Source organism: Vidua macroura, chromosome 1, assembly GCF_024509145.1.
Source record: "Vidua macroura isolate BioBank_ID:100142 chromosome 1, ASM2450914v1, whole genome shotgun sequence".
NCBI classification, from domain to species: Eukaryota; Metazoa; Chordata; class Aves; order Passeriformes; family Viduidae; genus Vidua; species Vidua macroura.
Genome location: NC_071571.1, coordinates 150,251,033 through 150,271,474, shown reverse-complemented (window position 1 = coordinate 150,271,474; position 20,442 = coordinate 150,251,033). Strand labels below are relative to the sequence as shown.

General features: G+C 38.8%; 1 protein-coding gene across 2 annotated transcripts in view; it reads left to right on the top strand.

Moving 5' to 3' along the window:
• SLC45A4 (solute carrier family 45 member 4) overlaps positions 1–20,442 on the top strand; it is a 62,078-nt gene that overhangs the window by 12,312 nt on the left and 29,324 nt on the right. The window contains exons 1-2 of one of the 2 annotated variants that reach the window (XM_053974630.1): positions 2,702–2,735; positions 13,388–14,006. In XM_053974630.1, coding sequence (XP_053830605.1) covers positions 13,763–14,006 — 244 coding nt within the window. In that variant the 5' untranslated portion in view covers positions 2,702–2,735; positions 13,388–13,762. Of the gene's footprint in view, positions 1–2,701; positions 2,736–13,387; positions 14,007–20,442 lie in introns of those variants that run through there. The other variant, XM_053974624.1, reaches the window with a different exon arrangement.

Below are 20,442 nucleotides of genomic sequence, written 5' to 3'. Positions count from 1 at the left end.
TCTTTGAAAATTTGAAATTAGGTAACATGTGCAGTATTCATTCAAGCACCTGACTTTAGTTTTATAACTTTAACTCATCCCCTGGTAGACATGACAACTGTTCTCCTGGTCTCCTCAATTTCTTCCCATAGATGCAAGGCTTTGATTTCTTCTGCAGCACAGAAAGAGAACATCCCTTTGAAATTTATCTAGTCAGAAACACCAAACAGCTTTAGCCAAGTGTATGTGCGCTCCCATCATCCTTTGTCTGACCTCTGCCATTAGTGATACTCCTTCCTTGGGATGCTGCCGTGGGCAACTGCCATCTCCTGGAAGATAAGCATCAAGACAGTTTTGAAAATGGAGAAATTTAATACATTAATTGCAAGTAGAATCTTGCATTAATAAGTTGCAAGTTGATTAGGAGTTGACAGATCTGGAAATGTGACATCTAGAATACTGTGAGGTCAGGCTCAGCTTTCCAGAGAACCAGTGAGAAGACTCTGCATCCATTATACTTTTAGGATCAGAGAACAGAAAGCTCTGAGAGCTTACAGAGCTGAATCCCTATCTTGTGGTGTGCCTGTTCCCAACAGCTGCTGCCAAACCATAAAGATGATAAAACCACAGAAAAAACTAGAGACTAAAACTCTTATTCTGGTATTTCTTCTGCCATCTGAGCAGAGCAGCAGAGATGAATCCAGACTGAATGTGAGTGGAGCAAGATGAGGAAAAGTCAGTGATGGAACCACAAACTTTAAGTGCTATAATAAAGGTGTGTGGATGACACATTATGAATGAGAGCTATTTAACTTAACTCTCTTCATGAGGCCCACGCTCTTGCTAGATACTTTTACTCAAGTTTAGAGAATGCTCCTGTTAGTCTGTTGAGATGCATAAGCAGGTAGCCTCAGAGCACTGAAGGCAGCATTCACTGATCAGCTCACAGCTTGGCGAGTTCTTCCTCTGTTCTGTGAATAGGCCTACAGTCCCTGAGGTGAGAGGTCCTTTAATGTTAGGTGCCTGTTAGACTAATTCTAAAGATTTATCTGAGCAAAATGTTGCTGTTCCTGTTTATCCTTCAAATCAGCACCCACTCTCCAAGCTGTAGTAGGTGTTCCTTTTAAAATTATTAGGAGATAATCAGTCCTGAATTGAAGCTGTAGCTGTTATTTGCACCTACTTAGTCTGTGGAGTCCCTTTTACATTCCTTCCTCTGAAGATAGCTTACACAAGCTGCACGTGTATTTTGGTGTCTCTTTAAACAATAAAGGCACAAAGCCAAATTTATCTTGTTGGGTGTTCAGGTTACTACTTCTTTCTCTGGATTTCCCCCTTGGCTTGAGATTTCAGGATCTATCCAGGGTAATAGAATGAGCAAAAGAGATTGCTTGTTCTCTGAGTGCACTTTGCAGAGAGGATCCCATCCCTTTCTGAGCATATTAGATGTCAAGTAGGATAACCTGCCAGCTCAGCTGTTACACTTCAGTATCAAACTACTTTGTGCACTTCAGTTCTGGTGTTTCCTTCATTGTTTTGCTCTTCACATATGCTGCTTTCAGTGCCTGCACACATTAAAGCAGCTCTGCCTACTTAGAGAAATACCTGTGATATTATCTGACCACAAATTCATTCTGCCTCTGAGAATGATCTGGAAAGGCACTCCAGCTGGTGTGCAATTAGCCTTGCATAAAGAAACAACCACTAGATTACCTTTGTTTTCTAAACAATCAAGCTTGTATAGGCTGAACCTCTCACTGCCCTGTTCTTTATGTCAGCAACCCTGTATCTATAGAATGACTCAAGTGCAAACACTTTGAATCTTACAGCTAAATTGACATTGGCTATGACTTGTTGATTTTAAATACCTTTTTAATGCAGAGAAACTCTCCCCTTCCTAGAAGAAGCCTGCCTAGTCCTGTAGACACTATTGCAACAATGTTTTTGTTCTCATGGATATTCAAGAAAAGCTGCTTTAGCATGTGAAAGATTAATTCACTGAGGATGTTTTAGGTAATCCATCTGTGTTATCTGATAGTAACCTCCAACAAAATGCTTTTGGGAGACTAGATGCCTTTCAAACAGCATTTGCTTGTTGTTCTGGGTGGGTTGGTTTTGGTTTTGTTTGGCGGGAGGTGGGAATAATAGCTCACAGGGGTAACCAATGTTCAAGGTATTTAAATGTACATTAGCATCTCTACTGCCTTTACAACCTGCTTGTGGTAGTCCCAGCTGCCTTGTAACAAATAGTTACAGTGCAGCTGCTGAAACCATTGATTCCTCTTACCCACTCTGCCTTGGAAACTTGTCTCTGTGGGGACTTAGAGAGGTGCAAGACCCATGATCTGGATGAAATGAGGATGCTTAAAGTTCCATGGATGAGATCTGCCGCCATCTCACAGTGCAGCTTTGTCCCTTGGGTTATATGTTGAGTTTCCCTTGGAGGATGGCAGCTGAGTGTTTTGCAGGAAGCATGCAGGAAAAGTTGTTGGGACTGACAGAGCATGACTGAATTGTCTGACTGTGACAGAGCTAAACCGAGACTGGGAGTTGGGTTTGCTTTCAAATATTTTCACCTGCAAGAAGTTATATAGTGATTGCACTGATGTGACAGCAGAGTACAAACACTTCTCTGGTGCAGGAGTGCTGCAGGTCTCACCCCAGAGTGGTCCAGATGTCTGCTGTTGAAGTGGCATGGAGGCTGGAGCTTGTGCATTCTCTAAGAGGAGAACAGTTGACAGTCATTCCCAAATTAGGTAAAAATGCCAAATTTTGCAAGCCTTTGCCAAGTATTTCATCGTTCTCCAGAGTCACAAATGGAAGAGGTTTGTGTCCTCTAAATATTGCCCTGCTAGCTGGTCTTCATGTATCAAGTCCAGCTGCCAAGCACTTGTAACCTCTTATTATTTTAGTGTACATGTCAGTAAATATCTTATCCTGACAGTTCTAACAGGGTTAGAGCTTGGCAAAACACATTCTAAAATAGCATTTGTTCATTGTCCAAAATCAAAATGTCCTGATCAAGCTGCTCTTAAATGTGGCCATCAGCTTTCTATGGGGCTGCTTATAAACCAGCTATCTAAAGCATATTATTTGCAGTAAAATGGATGGTTTGTAACTTGGCCAAAATACAGTCTGTTTATTACCTGTATTTCTGTATCCTATAAGGTGTAACTTTTATGTGGTGTGGGTTCCCTACTTTGTTAAAAGTACTGGTTGTGGAAGTTCTTACTGTATTGATCCTAAATGCTGTAAATAAGGTCTGAAATCAGTGTGGTGATGCAACCCTTTTAAGTGCTGATTTATCCATATTATTGACCAAACAGTAATTCTCTGATTTTAAGGTTTAATAGTTATTGGGGTTAAGAGGGGATTCTTAATTTTGTCGTGTTTTGTAATTATACACCTTACTTTAAAAATACAGGCTGTGCATCACAGCTAGGTCAGTTCAAATGTTTATTTAAATAATTGAGAAACTAAATCAAATAGCTCTACTTCATGGCAGTGTACATAAACACGTCTGTCACGCTGGTATTTGGGACAGCCTCAAAAACTGGAGCATGGATCTGCTCAAGTGCTCCAGCAATACTTTTTATGGAGTGTGCTCTCTCAACGTTTGTTTGTAATTATTTGTGCTGCTTAAGGGAGGCGCTGGAGATGTTTGCCGAAGGTGCTGCACCCTAAACCTGCAGTTGACTCTATTAGCACCACCTCATGCATCATAGGTGTGGGGCCAGAGGGGTGGAAAGCAGCTCTTTTACCACACCCTTTGCAGAAGGTTTAGGAGGAGGTGGTATTCTTTCGGTGCCAGGAAGTAAAATAAGAAATAAATGTTATCTCTAAACACCTTTTATTCCTTTCTTTCAGTACTGAAGTGATGAGCTCCATTTAATACTTCATCAGGGGATGTTAGAGTATTTTCCTTGGCTCAGATGGAGGGAAGCTCGGCAAAGCTTGCGTGGGGAAGGGAAGGAATCTCTCTCCCTTGTGCTGACAGGAAACAATTTCCAGCAATCGTAATGAGTCGGTGTGGGCTCAAACTGCAGGTTAGGCTGTAAATGCTGATTTTTTTACCAAGCAATCACGGTGATGAGGTTCCCCTTTGATCTGCGAGTCCACTCAAACAAGGCAAAATGAGAGCACTTAGTGCAAGATAATATAACCAGTTACCTATACTTGTTTACAAACCCTTTGGAGAATCTGAAATGTGAGAAACCCTCTTCTGAGATGTTTTGGTTTTTCTCTGAGGGAGTAATTATTTCCTCAGACTTAGTAAAATCTGGTCAAAACCTGACTTCTACATCTTTGTTGGAGGGTGAACAAAATTCTAGGGATGTTTTCAAAAGCTTCCTTTAACAGAGTTTTCTGAGATTGAATGATGGTAATGCGTTTAGGGACTGGTAATTGAAGATAATTCCAATGAATTAGACTTTGCAGACATTAATGATATGCTAGAGGAAGTCGGCTTATGAAGATCTATGCTGTGCTCTTTTTTTGTCTTGATCTATTGAATAGCTTCTGTAATTGTCTAATACATATTCTGTCAGTATTTGGGTTTCTTAAGTATTTGCAGCCTGAAGAAACCAGCCTGTGAATTTTCAGGCAGTGAATATGATTAGTTTAAATGCCAGTATGTGAAAATAATGTGCTTTTCACAGTAGCATCTGCAAGGGATGTCTTAACTTTACAGATACAGACTAAGTAATCAGTCCTGGCTTGACTATTTTTATGGATGAATATTCATGCAAAACTCTAGTCTTAACCTATTATAGGGAGTATTTCTTATTCTGGAGAATCAGCAAAGGTTGCTCTGGTGTATTCCATTTTCCCCATTGCAATCGGGAGGACAGCCTTGGTGAAAGAACTTGCAAAAAAAAAATGCTACTAGGATCATTCTTGCACCACCAGTAGTGCTGGGTTAGACATTGCCCTTCCTTCAGCAGGAAGGTGGGATTGGTGCAGTTAATCCACTTGGTTATGTATTAAGATGTTCGCTGATGATAGCCTTAATTTTGTTTTCCTCTGTTGTTCTACTTCATAGAGACAGAAGGAACAAATTAATTTAATTCTGATGGGAGATAACATTTGGGGTCAACATGGTTTAAAAACTTGAGGATCTTTTAATAGGACATTCCAAGCTGGACCATAGCTTTAGCTCAGGCCAGACTGAAGTTTGTGCCTATCTGACTAAATCAGTGAGTTTTCTTAGTGGCTTGCAGCAGTGTCAGCCCATAACAGCATGTTTGCACACTGGCCTGAGTGATCTGTGTCCCCATGAGGTTTTGAGTTTTGTGCTTTTGTGGTGACTTGGTTGTTAGCTTTTGGTTTTGAAAGCTGTTAGTGCTTGCTGTCTTGCCCTTTACCTAATTTTGGGTGTAGAACCTGCTAATTGGAGATGCAGCCATCACAAATCAGGCATGTCTACGTCTTTGCTGTGCTGGCTTCTTAGTGCCTGTTTTCTTCCCAGCATCCCTGGTCTCAGCTGTTAGTTTCCCATTAGCTCTGAGGGCTTCTCTACTGCTATTTATTCGTGTACTCCCTTAGCTGTTTACTTGTTTCATGTATCTGTATTAATAAACATGAAGGTAACGTGAGTATATATGACTTTTTTACCTATCAGTAAATCAAAATGCAAGTTAAATCAGATAATGCCACCTCTCTAGTTTAACAAAATGAAGTATTTCCTACTAAAAACAGCAGCAGCCGTGATTTAACAATGTAATCTGATCTAATATTAGTAACAGGCTGTGCCTTTAGGGAGCAGTATAATATCCAATTCACTGAATTAAAGTCTGTCTCACATTAAATTCTGGATCCCTCTTAAAAAGATGGCTTCCCAGAATTGTTTCAGTAATTGCATAAAGACCCATGATTTCCTACATCTTTTTCCCAGTAATGAATGGAGAAATTCTGTTGGCCCCCAAAATACAAATAATGATGAATAGTGCTGTCTTACAAAGCTGTTCTCCCTGATGTCACAAGCACCTTCACATCTCCACCTTACCTCTTGAGCTCTCTATTCCTCCTCATGAGTCTGGGAAGGAAAATTCCCATCACGGGAGCTTGTCATGTCCAGATTGCCATCTCTGACTGCATCACCACATCTTCCAGCAGGAACCAAAATCTTACTCTTGGTCATTTACCAAATAAGCTGTGTGGGGGTGGAAAGAGGGTCCCAAGAAAGCCAAGGGGGTTCTATTCAAGGCCATGCATTATGGGAAGAAGGAAGCAGGAAACCCTATGGAAGATTTAACTTAGGCAAGGCTGGAGTTTGTAAGCCTGTATATGGCAGGCTCTAAGAATTTCTGGAATTTTGTATAAATACTGAGGAAAGGGTGCAACAAGTCTTCATTAACTCTTCCAAAATCAAGCTGTTCACACCCTTCCTTTTATGTTTTGGATTGTGGTTTGGATATTTATTTGTTGGGGGAGTAGAGGATGTCAGATGTTCAGTGTTAAGAGTAGAAAAGCTGCCAGCATCATCTGCTTCTCTTAGATGAATTTGTATTTGAAACATCGTGTTTTGGCTTAAACAGCAAGGTTGTAAAAGACATCAACTGACTTACAGTGTGTGAAGAGTCCTGAAGGCAGGCAAAAGTTTGTGTTGGAAGAAGTGGGAAAAATGCTGTTTCTTCGTGTGAGGTGGATTGCTTCATATTGTTTCAATTCACAACGTGCTGCAGAATGACTTACCCCTGCCCAGACCTTGCTTCTGCGGCCTAAATTGTGTGGTAGCTTCAAAAGTAGGTCATGATGCAAAAACACTGTGCTGTTTCCAGTGGCTCTTTTCTCTTTTTTTTAGGGTTTTTTTTTTTTTTTTTTTTTTTTTTGAGTTTTTTTTTTTTTTCAAATCTCAGGTTTCAAGATGAACTTGCTAAGAATCTGACCTGCAGTCAGTATTAGTCATAAGGTTGTTTGGGCACAATGTCCTTGTAGAAGAAGCTGGTTTATGCTGTTGTGTTTCAATGCCTTTGATTACCTAAATGATGAATTAGATGTTAGGACATGTCAAATGTGGTTCTTTATTGCACCCAGTTAGCCTTAACCTTTTTCCTTTGGCAGGGTTTTAGTGATTCACAACAGGCCAGTCTGGTGTAATGTTAGACTGTTTTAAAGTGAGAAGTTGACTTTCAGGATCTGGAGGTAACATAGCTCATATATGGAAATGTTGTTAAGTAATACATGATACAACTGATGTTTAGAAAAATTATTCCTGAGCAACTGTAGTCTTCCCCCTCTGATAGGATTAATACAATTCTCTTTTTAGAAAGTAGTAGCTACAAAGCTTTCAATGTTTGCATTTAGCTGTCAGAAGTCTTAATGGGAATTGAAACAACTGCCTGCCTATAATTGCTGCCCTTTTGAAGCAAAGGCCTTATGACTCACCTATACAGAAAGTCACAGAGTTTGTCTGCACCTTTATGATGGAACAACTTCATCAGATCACAGAAGGATACAGCCCTTCCTCTGAACTTCAAGTAGGGTAGTTGAGCACATTTATCCTATAGGGCCAAAACTTCCAGGTATGTGTTCTAGATGCTTTTCTTCCTAGTGGAGTGACTGAACACTTGAGTATTGACATGGGCCAAAAAACATCCCTTGTCACCAGTTCTGTTACTATAAACAGCAGCTAATTATTAGCAACAGAGCCACAAAACTTCCAGGGAGAAAATAACTGCCTGTTGGCCAAGCAAGTGGTGTTCTGCCTTGCATCTGGCAAGGAGAATACAAGAGAGCTCTCCCAGCATGCCTGAGGTTCCTTCTGCCTTCTGCACAGCAGGTGTCTGGAGCTGGGCAGATGAGTTTGCTTTTTGACCTTGTAGCCGCAGGGACCCACCAACACCTCCTTTCCTCTGTGAGCTGCAATTTCACTTTGGCTTTGGGTATTGCTGCCCAAAGGGTCACTTCCAGCTGCTCCTGTGCCTCTCTGTTATGATGGTATGGATCCCTGAAGCCAACAGGGTTTTATAAAGGATTTCTTTAGCTGCTTGGATATGTTTTTGTCAGCTTCGTTTTCAGCCTGGATCAGTTACAGTGTCTGGTTCACTGCTGTGCTGCTCGTGTGGCTGCACAGGAAGCAGTGGGAGTAAGGAACAAGGGGCAAAGAAAAGGAAGAACAGAATGGTGCTCTTAGGGGAAGTACTTGTTTATACCAGCTTAAAGAATGAGAAACCTAAAGTGTAAGCAGTGGAATAAGCTGGTAATGTATTTTATGTGATATTTCTTTACAAAATCAGTTGCTTGATCTTACAGAGTAGTTTTTAATGTATTTTGAGAATGGACAAGGCTTTGTAAGGTGGTGCAGCCACCTTGCAGAGGGATTGAAGGTCGGCCTTGCCTTTAAGAACTGCTCTTTTACAGCAGTGTTCTCTTTGTCTGTTGGAGCACAGAGCATTTGAACTCAAAACACCAGCAATTATGCTTGGACAAAAGCCATTTTACTCTTGAAAAAGCACAAGCCCAAACGATGTGTCCTTTCACAAGCCAGTCAGATGCTGAAGCAGAACCCATTGTCCACTTTGCATTGAATTGTGGAAGGAATAACAAGTGATGTTTGTCTGCAACATGGTGGTAGAAGTGCTCAGCCAAACTTTATTCAACCTGAAGAAAAGACAGATAAACTCTGAATGCCTTTCTTTCTATGCTAATATTAAAGCTAATCTTAAATCAATCTAGATAACTCTTCAAGATATAGCCAGATTACTTGAAAACCTGAGCATAAACCAGCTTGGCAGAAAAGTATTTGACAAATAAATGGAATGACTGGGCACTTACAGGCTTGTTAATCTGACATGATTCACAGGTGAAATAGTGTGGTTGCTAGCATGGATGTCTGTGGGATGCACTCATTGAAGCATTGGAGGAGGATAAGTTGTAAGGCTCCAGGAGGAACAAAAATCTTCTGCTATTAGACTGGCAGCTTGTGCAGTCTTACACTTTTTTCCAAGTAAACATTTGAATATTTCATGAAGAAGTACACCTACTTGGGGTTTTTTTGTTGTTTGGGGCTTTTTGGTGTATTGAGCAGAATGGATCACTGACAGGTCCTAATGTGACAATGACAACTGTGACCAGAATTATTAAAGCTTATTTAAATTCTGTAATGACTGATAAATTGATTCTTAGCTATTTTCCCTTATGAAGGTAGTGATAAATGAAAAGTCATTATCTGCAGTGATGGCTCAAGATGTCTCTTCATCCTTCCTTTCCTCATCAAAAAGGTAAAATTCTTTTAAACCATAGAATCTTTGAATTAGAGTATTTCCAACATCATTAAAAAGTAATTCCTGTGAGCAAAACTGAATGCAGTTCTTCATGATTTGAGACAGCTTTGGTCAGTCTGTATCCTTGCATGTAAAAGAGAGTCATGATAATGGAAGAGGCAGATCTTGAAGACAGGCGATAACTACATGAATGACTGGAAGTTAATGCAATAAACTTCAAAGAAGAGGATGAGATAAGGGTTAGTTTCTCTGTTCAATCCTCTCCTTTTTTCCTTAGATATTCAGTAGTGTTGGACAGAAGTATTTCCATCATTTTCAGTTTGCTCATCCCAGTTTTTCATAGGCTGTGCTTGTTTTTCTCATTGTCTTGGGTTTTTTTAATTAGTGCATACCACCTCTTCTGAGATTATTTCTTACACCAGTAAATGCCTGAGGGAATGCCTGATTGCGATTACCTGAAATGTGTACAATTACTCCACAACTTGCAGTCATATGCTTTGGCACTGGTTCAGAAATTCTAGTTACTTGTCAAACAGTGCATTCCAATTCCTTGTTAGCAAGAGAGATCTGGAAACATGCATAAAAAATAGTTCAGTCTTAAACGATTTGGGCAGGATCACTGTTAACCTCATTTTATTTTGGTATTGATGGGTGTGCTACCAGTCTGCTGACCTCCAGATGGTGGCATCACAAATGCAGGAACACTGCTTGTCAAACCCCCAAGACCTGAATTTAAAAACATACTGAGATGTGTGATAGAAGTCATTTGCCTGAGGCATCATGTTGGATAATTATGTAGCATGAGCTCTTTGTGCATCCTAAGCATCACAGTGCTTCCTAGGGAAAAGAAAACCATCGAATTTTGTGGACTACAGATATGACCTATATAACACTTCCTCTTCTTTGGCAAACCTTGAGGAAAGGCAGTGATTTTCCTTTGGTTCTTTGATGGTTCACACGCTCTGTCTGTGAAGAGCACTTATTTGAGGCTCAGGATTATTGACTTGTCAAGCCTGTAACATGTTTTGTGTTTGACACAGTCATATTATGCCTCAGTGGAATGTAGGTAGTAAAAGTATAACAAAGATAGGATTGCAAGCAATTTGAGAAGCTTTATAAAATTTTGCTTACAGATTAGGTTTTGGACTATATTACTCATCTGTTTTGTTGTAATATTAACTATTGCTTTATATGTTTTTGTCATTGCTAAAATATGGCCAAAGGTCAGAGTGAAATATGTGGAATTAAGCTGACAAAGAGACAGTGTCATCAGTCCCCTTCCCCCATAAACACTTGGCAAGATCAGAAATATTTCTGTATCTAAAGTTCTCTTCACATCCAACCTGTGTACATGAATGTACCTCTTCCCATGAATGAAATTCTTCATTCTACTGCGTTATTTGTTGTTAGTTATGAAAATACCCTTGAAAACCAGCCATGAAAAACAATTAGTGTTGGATGTAGACATCAGAGAATCCTGCATTGGTATTTTAATCCATCTTCTCTTCAGGTGCCCTTTACTTTGGAGTTCTTTGCTGCATAAAGGCCTCTGTTATATTTATTTCCCTCAGGTAAATGAATTTGTCTCCTTCTTTGAGAAGAAAGAATGCCAGTATTCAATCTTGCCAAATTCAAAATGAACTTGGAAAAAAAGAAGCAGAATATATATCAGTCTAAAATGAACATGAACACAACTGAGCAGGGCTTAGGAAAGAACTGCAGACCTTTCTGAAGCTCTTGTTATTCTCTGGCTCTTGTGTTAGACGTGCACTTGGAGTCAGATGAAAGTGCTGCAGGAAGTCTAGCATTATGCTTACCACAAAATTGACATAATGGAACAGTAATTCTCTGTTCTTTTAGATAAAACCTGTCCATTGTGCCTCCTCCTATTGCACTTGAACACTGTAACTGCTTTTTTCTGGCATGTTTAAAATATGCTGTTCTTATCTGTGTCAATTACAGCTTCAAAGTCTACCTCCATCTACCACCCATTATTCCTGGCTCTTAAATTATCTGATCACTCCCCATCATCTTCCACTTCAGAAATAACTTTTTCAGTCATCCCTTAAGAGCCTTGCTCAAATGGGCTAAATCTCTGATATCTGCTTTTGTCCTCCCTCTTTATCCTTTCCCAGGTCAAATGCTCGTGGCTTGGTGTCATCCTCCTTGCCATGTGCAGGCTGCCCCAGTGCATCACAGAATATTCTGGAGTGATGAACTGCCTTCCTCAGTGCCTCACCCTGGAACTGCATATGGAAGGAGGTGTTTAGGGAAAGAGAATTACATCCTTCACAGGAGGGGAAATCAGGCATGAGAAAACAGTAGAGACTTTAAACCAGATTGTGCAGGAGAGTAATCCATGACCCTTAGTCTGTAATGCAACATACATGTTCTGCTGAGTTTTGGATAATAGTAGCTAACGTGTATGCTTTCAAATTGTACTGAATGTCGTGATGCCTGAGTCTGCCAGCAGTTAAATGTTTTATGACTAGTCTGTAATTAAAATAATTGCCCCTACACCAGAACATGTATTTTGTAGGCTTTACTCACTCAGAACTTGTGTTATGTAAGGTGGATGGTTTTTTTTATTACTCAGAGTATTTTACATTTATGATAAACTACTTACATCTTAATATCTGTTAATTCTGAGTGGGTAGAGAAATGCATTCCAAGTCCTTTTTGTTCTGAGCTATTTAATGCTCACAGATAAAACCTTGAACTTAAAACTTGGTTTACACTACTAGTTCAGTAAGTAATTTTAACTTTCTTTTGGAATTTAAATAAAAATAAAATTTTAATATTATTTTGTTCTTGAGGTAAAATAAAATTTTAGTATTATTTTGTTCTTGAGGTGATCAAATGTGAGAATTCCAGTTATCTTGGGGAATCTGGAAGAAGAAAAGATGTGTACCAAAAAAGATGCTTTTGAATGGAAGAATAAAATATGTGCAATAAACAACTCTCAGGAGGGCGTCAGCAGGAGGGAGTGCTCAAGATGGTGTTCTCAGGATGCACATTTAGTAGAACAGTGTCTCAGGTCCCACTGAAACAGAGCTGCTCTTGTGATGTGCTTTGAACACCAAACATGGCATCTGTTTCCTAAGGCTCAGTTTTAGGCTCACCACTTAATGATCTGGTGTGTGCTCAAGCCCACAAAGAGTTTTTGTTGCCACAACTGAAGAGACAGGGAATTGCAGTGTGGGGACTTCTACTGAGGCCAGCTTTGCTGCCAGAGCCAGCATTTCATGGAACCATATCCCTGAGGGGTTTTGTCCTGGGGTCACAGCTCAGTCACCCTGTGTGCAGAGATATAAACATGCATCCTTCTAATACAAACTTTATGTAATCTGACTTTTTATGAGATACTTTGTTTTCTTCTCCTAAGTGCTTAAACACATTTTGATTGGCATGGTGCAGTATTTGTACATCTGCTCAGATTTCCTCTATGGCACAAAGGAGGGAAAGGTACAGAAGAAGCTTGTCTTACCTGATTAGAATATATTTTAATAATTTTAATGTGGAAGATTCTGTGCCATTCTGCTTTCACTAATTTCAGCAGCCTCTCAGGATGTAGGAGTAAGATGATCTGGTCTTGTGTGCAGAAAGAAGATGAATTCATATGCTGTGTATATCTTCATTACAGTTTAAATATTTAAATATTAATCCTTAGTTATATTCATAATGGCTTATTTTGCTCATGCTTCCTTGAGAAATATCTTCAGTATAAAATGGTGTGATAGTTACTGCAAAGTAACTTGGAGCTTCCAAAAGTCTAAATGGAGATGTGTGTGTGACCATGGTAATTGATGAATCATCTTCCTGGCATAGAACTGGAATATCCTATGCTGTTTCTGAAATGTAACCTGCTTTAAATTTCCCAGAATTTTAATCTTGTGCTTGGTGTTCTGAGGATCTTGGACAAGTACCCTGACATTCTTCTGTGGCTTTGTGTAGGACCACAAACCAGAGGAACTGGAGTACAGTAAAGCATCATTTAAATACAAGGCACAACTGCTTTTCAATGGAAAGTGCAGAGGTAGGAGGGAACGTGGAATAAAGGACCCTTCGCTAGGCAAGGACAATGGAAAACATGAAGCAGGAAATAGGTTATATGGTTAAGGGGGGGGGACACAATATCCTGAAAAAGCCTATTGAAATTTTTAAATGCTTGCTTTTTGTTGCAGATTAATCAGCCACTCGATGGGGATTAACAGTGGAGCACCTCTTTGTGTCGCCTTTCCACCTCTGTGTAGCACGAATAACAACTTCAGCACTTCTTCAATAATAATTATGAAACTGGTATTAACTGAATGGCAATTATGGATTTTTAACTCTAACTCACAGTAAACCAGCAAGCCATATGTTGAAATTCTTACCAAATAGCTTTTCATTCTTAATGTCTCGTATCTATACAAGAAGTTGCAAGATACCTGTTTGTACAAGAGGAATATAAGCATTACTTGCCTGAGGAACAGAAGCTGAAAGAGAAGACACCCTAACTTGTTCGTGGAGTTATGGTAGTATTATTTATATAGATATAACAAATATATATATTTTTTATGGTAATGAAAATGGCTCCTCAGAATGCTGACTCAGAATCTATGCAAGTTCAAGATCTACCTGTGGCACAGCTTCAGAAACCAGAAAACAAGGAGAATGAAAGTAGGGAGGAGACCATTAGTGAAGGATCCATCGACCGGATTCCGATACGCCTGTGGGTGATGCATGGTGCAGTAATGTTTGGCAGGGAATTTTGTTATGCCATGGAGACAGCTTTGGTAACACCTGTATTGTTACAAATTGGTAAGTAATTCTCATTTCTGTGAGTCAAAGCTTTCTATATATTTTTGCATTGATTGAAGCCAGGCAAAGAGGGAAGATGCATCTGCCAACTAAAGGTATACAAGGTAAAAAGGACTTTGGTTGTTTTCCTTAGTGCCTGTAGCAGATTCAACTCTGTGATCATGTTTAAATGGGAAGGATTTCTACATGCATTCATCTTCTGTCCAATATTGCTTCCCTCTGTAAAAAATGTAACCTGATTTAATTCTAAAATTCTCTACTACAAGGTAAGTGTCCTAGAAACTAGAAACAATACTAGGCTATAAAGGATTGCAGTGAAGCATTTTTTTAATTTATAGATAAATGCTTTAAGTTGCAGTACTTTACAATATCTAAATAGTTAGATAAATTGTTTTTTCCAGTAAACTACTGCATTTATTTCTAACCACTAGAGAGTCTTGTTTTGTGTGATTAATGTGCAGTTTACAGCATGTGAATACATATGAATAAACTATGATCCCAATAGCCCTAGATGATGATGGGGGGAGTGGTGTGGTTTAGAATAGGGGTAATCAGTGTTGAATTTCATGGAGAGTATTGTCATTAGGTTTCAAATAAACTGTTTACATTATTAAGAGTATCTGATACTGCCTTTATCAAATACAGAAACTTGTCAATCATATATCAGAAAATATTACACGACACGGAATGGAAATGCCAGACTGAGTGGGGAGTAAACCAACCATGTGTGTGTACTGTATAATTGTCTATGTATTTGGATATTATATGTTTGCTTTGGCTTACCTGTGCAGGTGTGCCTTACAGCTTGCTCAGCTGTGGCCAAACAGAAGCACTCAACCAACTAAATAATAATGTTCAATGAATACTATTTACAACATTGTTTAAAAATTTCTAGGTTAGCATCTTGAACGAAACACATGGGGGTTTTTGTTTGTTTGACATGAGAAAAAGGCATTTTAGATTCAACTTGTGAGCATGTGATGTACAAGTATTTTCATGCAGTCTTGCTGCAGTTAAAAATGTGTTTTCATATGAAATTGCTAGTTGGTTTATTTTGAGTGAATGGAATGAATAATCAGTGCAGTTAGTGCCATGGGAGATGCTTATGAGTTAAGCCTCTATGTTTTCCTGAAAATTTTAGTTTTCAGAGCTCATCAGATGGTCTTCTTGGATCTATTGTTTGCATAGTTAAAACAGATTCTAAAAAGGTCCAAAAAAAAAGAGCTTTTCTGATCAACCTGACTGGCTAAATAAAACACATGCAGCTTCATCTAGGAATGTTTGTAACATTTGTAAATTGAGCTTTTGCCTTTTGGGTAAGTTGAGATTTAGAGACTTCAGTCCCTTGTACTGGTAGCATAATTGTCTACCATAAACTCAAAAACGTGCATCCTGCTTTGCATGGAGAAGATCCCTGGTTTTGTAAGTGGCCTGTACGTTTTTGATTGCTTTGTTTGTGCTGGCATTTGGATGATTAAAACGTATGGCTGGTTAAGCTGACTTTACCTTACCCCACAGGGTAAGGTCAGACAGCATAAATAAACCATCCTTGTAATTACTGACCCATCTTCCAGTTTACATTTCTTTTGTTAGCTTTTCTAGCTGTTTCCTCCAGATAATTGAGAAATATCTCTTCCCTTCCTTCTCTAACTCCAGTGATCAAAATAACATTGGGATTTGGGGGGAAGGGAAGCAGAGGGCTCCCACTTCTAGAAAAGCTGCACATCAACAAAGCGATGGGGATGCACATCAAAGTCTGTGGGGATGCAGCAATGATGTTCCAAGGCACAGAGATAAGAAATGGAGGTTGCAGTTACAAATGTCAGTGCTTTGGGAGCTAATTGAAATCATTCTGCTTGGCTCCTGTGCCCTCAGCAGGGCTAAAAACAATGTTGGATTCACTAAAGGGTTAAGTTATTCACGGGTGACTTATCTGGCCTCTTTGTTAATTACCTCTTACATGTTTCTGTTTACCTTTATCAACCTCAACATCTGTCTGCCTCAGCATGAACTATATTTATTCCTCACTGGAGCGGGTTGCAATATAGCAGTTGAACTGATGTAATATTCCCTTTGCTTCTTGTTTTGGTAAAAGCAAAGATCAGTTTCTGTGAGATTAAATTGGCTCCAGAAACTATATTTGAGAATTGGCACTTGGGGAAGTGGGGTGACTCAACCAATTTTGCTTATAATACACTGAAGAGCAAGAAGCCTTTTGGGTATCCAGAAAAAGATGACTCTTTACAGTGTGTGTTGAATATTAACAGTTAAACTTTACAGTGTGTGCTTGTGATTTTCTGTACCTGGGACAATTTGATCACTGAAATAATCTGAGATTCTTATCAGATATCACCATGAAAACCTTAGGCACATTAGTATGGTGTTACACACTTTCTGCTTGCAAGTATTTGACTTTGCAGTTTGAGTATCCTGGATCAGAGGTGTAGTTATGATTTGTCAGATGACCAACCTGCCCTACTTGTTCTGTAACCCATGAGATTTTATCAGCTGAAGGAGATGGTCACTTGATGGTCCCTTTCCAGTTCAGCAGTGGTTGAAGGCATTGTGTTTAAGTTTCCTGAATTTCTGAAATTTTAACAAGAGAACTTGAAAGCATCAGTGAAAGCTGCTTGATTCAATGCATACTGTGAATTGGAAAGCTGCTTAAGCACCCAAGTTGCTGCACCCCTACTGAAAGAAGCTCTAATTTCTAACTTTAATCATTGTCTTTATTGCTACAATTGATGTTACATTGCTGTGTCAGAAATGCAGCTACAACTCTATAACAGTCTTGTAATCATAACTGGGCTTTAGTAGCCTAGCAACAAGTACAAGCCAAATATATATTACATGTTTTTTTTTTAATTACAGCTTGCTCTTTGGTTTCTTAGTATCTGCAGCTTAAGAATCAAAATGAAGTGGTGAACTTGTTGAAAATTCAAACAATGTAAAAAAATGCCAAATATGAGAATTCCAGTCAGAGTCCAGATGAAATTATATTATTTGACACTTACAGAAGTTATAATCTCTAAAAATCTCCATTAACCTTTTCGGGACCAGTTCAATAAGCAGTTTCTCCCAGCCAGTGTTAAATTTTATTATAAAATAAGCTTTCAGCACCTTCAGAACTTAAGTTTTACTTGTTCATGAGTCCAAGGTTTTTGAGAAATGGAGTGATTCGTGTTATTCTTGACTATTAACATTGCTGATTGCTTCCCCTGCACAGAAACTACAAATTCCATAGGAGCAGGATGAGGATGAGGCCTTTGTCTTCTGAAACATCTGGTACTTAATGCTGCTTATCTGTGAGAGGGAATTAAAATCCCTGCTATTGTTTATAAATGACAGTGTATTTTCTTCCATCATTAAACTTGGCTTCTAAGGATTAAGTCTCTAAAATCATCCCAGTTCATAAGTTCATGGAAGATTTGGATACATGATAAAATTATTTTGCACAGGATTTTGCTTGAATAAAAGTAAAAGGAGGAGAAACCAAAGACTGGTGTGATGTAAACTTGGAGAAACTGCTTTTTGAAGAAACTTGTTCAGTGAAATCACATTACTTGTGTTAATAACACTTTAAACCATTAATAAATACATAACTTGGTAATTTCAGATTATTTCTACTTTAATTCAAACAAAATTTTGGTTTTAATACAAGATGTAAATCCATTGTAGTTCTTCTGAAAGGTGAGATCCATGTACCTGTTTCATTAGGACTATGGAAGAAGAAAAAATTGTATTTTGTGGCTTGGGGTGGCTGCTGCTTTCAGCATGAAAAACTCATTGTCTGACTAATGAGTAGTGGTAGCTGTAAACATGAATTTCACATTTTATATTTAATATGGTAAAAGCTTTGTCAAGCCTTTACTGTTGCTTCAAAGGCTCTTTCAATGCTATTCAGTTTTTTATGAATAGTTAATAGACACAGAAGTGACTGTCAGCACCAGAGCTGTTCCTCATTCCCCTGCATAAATTAAATATATTACACTGGTGCTCTTCAAAAGTATCTATGTACATTTACATAGTTTCATAAGGATACATAAGGAAAATGAGTTCACATGTGCTGCTTACATTTATAACGTCTCTTACATTTAGAGATGTTTGTCTGGTATGCTGCAGGAAAAGCTGGGGGTTTTATGCATTTCATATCTGAGTGCCTCTCTGTGATGGCATCACTTTGTTTTACTGTAAGAATTAATGGATTCTTGTAGTAAACATTGGCTAGTTTACTATTAAATACTAGTCAGTTAACCCTGAGCATCAGTGTTGTTTTTAGGCAATACGACTGAAGAATAGAATTTCTGGAAATTGAGTATTTCACTGCTAATTACTAGATTTTATTAAAAAGAAAGGCTGAGCTACACAAAGAAGAACACCATAGATTATTTTTGTTTGGAGAAAACAAAACTATTTCTCTCATTAGATCCTTTCAAATCAGCAAAATGCTGTAGTTGCTCTAGTCTCATATACATAGGAAAGCTGTTCAGGGGTTTGGGCTGTTATTTTACAGCTAAAGCAGTTACATATAATATCTCATTTAAAAAGGAATTGTCTAACATTCAAAATTCATCCAGCCTAAAGCTTAGCAGACTGTGCATAAAGGGTCTTGAAATCTAGTTCATGTGAAATTGCCAGTATGGAAAAAGTGTGTTAAGCAATAATTCAAACTGCTGATTTTGAGAAATCTCTGTGGTGGCTGAGAACTCATTATGCAGAAGAGACTCAATATTCCAGAGTTAACTGTTTTTGTTTGCAGTAGTGACTCTCTCCATTGAAATGTAGTGTTGATACCTGCCTGAGAAGAATGCTTGTAGGTAAAGGGAGATGTATTTAGAAACCAAGCATGAAATGTTACAGATAATTGGCTTCTTGGTCTGTTTCTTCAAAGGAATTAAGGTATCAATTGCTGACTCAATTCTGTGTGGAAGCAGATAGCCTTCAGCAGATAGCCTTCAGCTCAGATAGCTAAGCCTGAGATCAAAGGAAATATAAAAACCTGAAAGATCTCTTGGGGAAGAAGGGAGCAAAGGGTTGGATGGGCTGTTAGAGGCTGCCTATAATTTAAATGAAAAAGAGCTGAGTGGCTGGAAAGCCTCGTGCAGATGGAGGAAGCTCTTCAACACAAAGCAGCACTGAGTCTATTTCAGCTCAGCTCGAGTAGTTGAGTTTATTCCTCATCTCTGCCAAAGGTTACATTAAGGTTGTGTATTTTTAACTGCCTTTCTGAAAAGCTTCATCTTCCATTTCAGCCATGTCCTACCTTACCTTGTCTTGCCAGGAAGAAACTGAGTTGCTATAACCTGGCCTTTTACTCCCAGAGTGAAATTCCTGTTCAATTCAGCTGCATTTGTGCTCCCAGGCATGGCTGCATTTGATGCTGAGAGTGAATTGCAGGATCTGAATTTCTCTTTGGAAGAATTAATGGCTTGAGAACTGACCTGTCCCAAGAGAGGGCTGTAACACAGCTAACCTGAGGGCAAAAATTGAATATACAGTGGATCCAGAAAACCTGGAATAATAAACAATTAAATCCTTTTTTCAGCCTTGTTAGCTTTAGTTAGTCTGTAAGATCATGTAAAGTTTGTATTCATATCTCATGTGGTGGAATGTATAAGACTGCAAATACTGTGCCTGAGGCACATGTTAATTGCTCTATAAAACCTCCCCACCCATCTTTTTTTACTTATTGACTAATTTTATGCCACTAAGGGGTTGTGTAAGACTAATTTTACTGTACTTTTTTTAAACTAACAAGCAAGCAAGCTTTCATATCATGTATCACTCTAACATGAAATATCTTTTGACCTCGAAGCAATAGCAGCACAGATTTTGAACACAGATAGCCTTAGTGGAAGGTTGGGTTAAAGATATATTTAAAGCCCTTTTAAAAGAAAGATGCTGTGGAACTGTTGAGATTTTTAATCCTGGGGGCAGTTAGGAGCATGTGCTTTATTTCCATATGAAGGCAGATGCCATGCAGTTTGGCTGTTGTGCAATAGCTGTTCCTTAACAGCATTTTTTATATCCATGTTCTGTTTTTCTTTAAGTAACACTGAATCTGGCATTCAGAGGCACCACTGATAACACATGGCAGATTTTCAGCTGGGTAATGTGAGCATTCCTGCTGGCTCTAGGGTCCTACAGACTGTGAGTTTGGATGAAAAGCCTTTCTAGGAGAGAGGAGTTAAGTGCAAATGGATTCAGCGGCTTCTCCCATAGCATGAAATACGTTTCCTATTACTACTTACCAGTAGATAACTGTTTGTTCCCTGGTTTTTTGGCTGAATAAGGCTTGCTGGAGAAGCTACTTCTAAAATAAGTTTCATATTTATTATGGTGCTGCTTTTTCCCATTCCAAATCTTTAACAGAATTCCTTGAGCTTTTAATTCTGTACTGTGGGAATGTTAATGTGGTTTGGGTTTTCCATCCCTA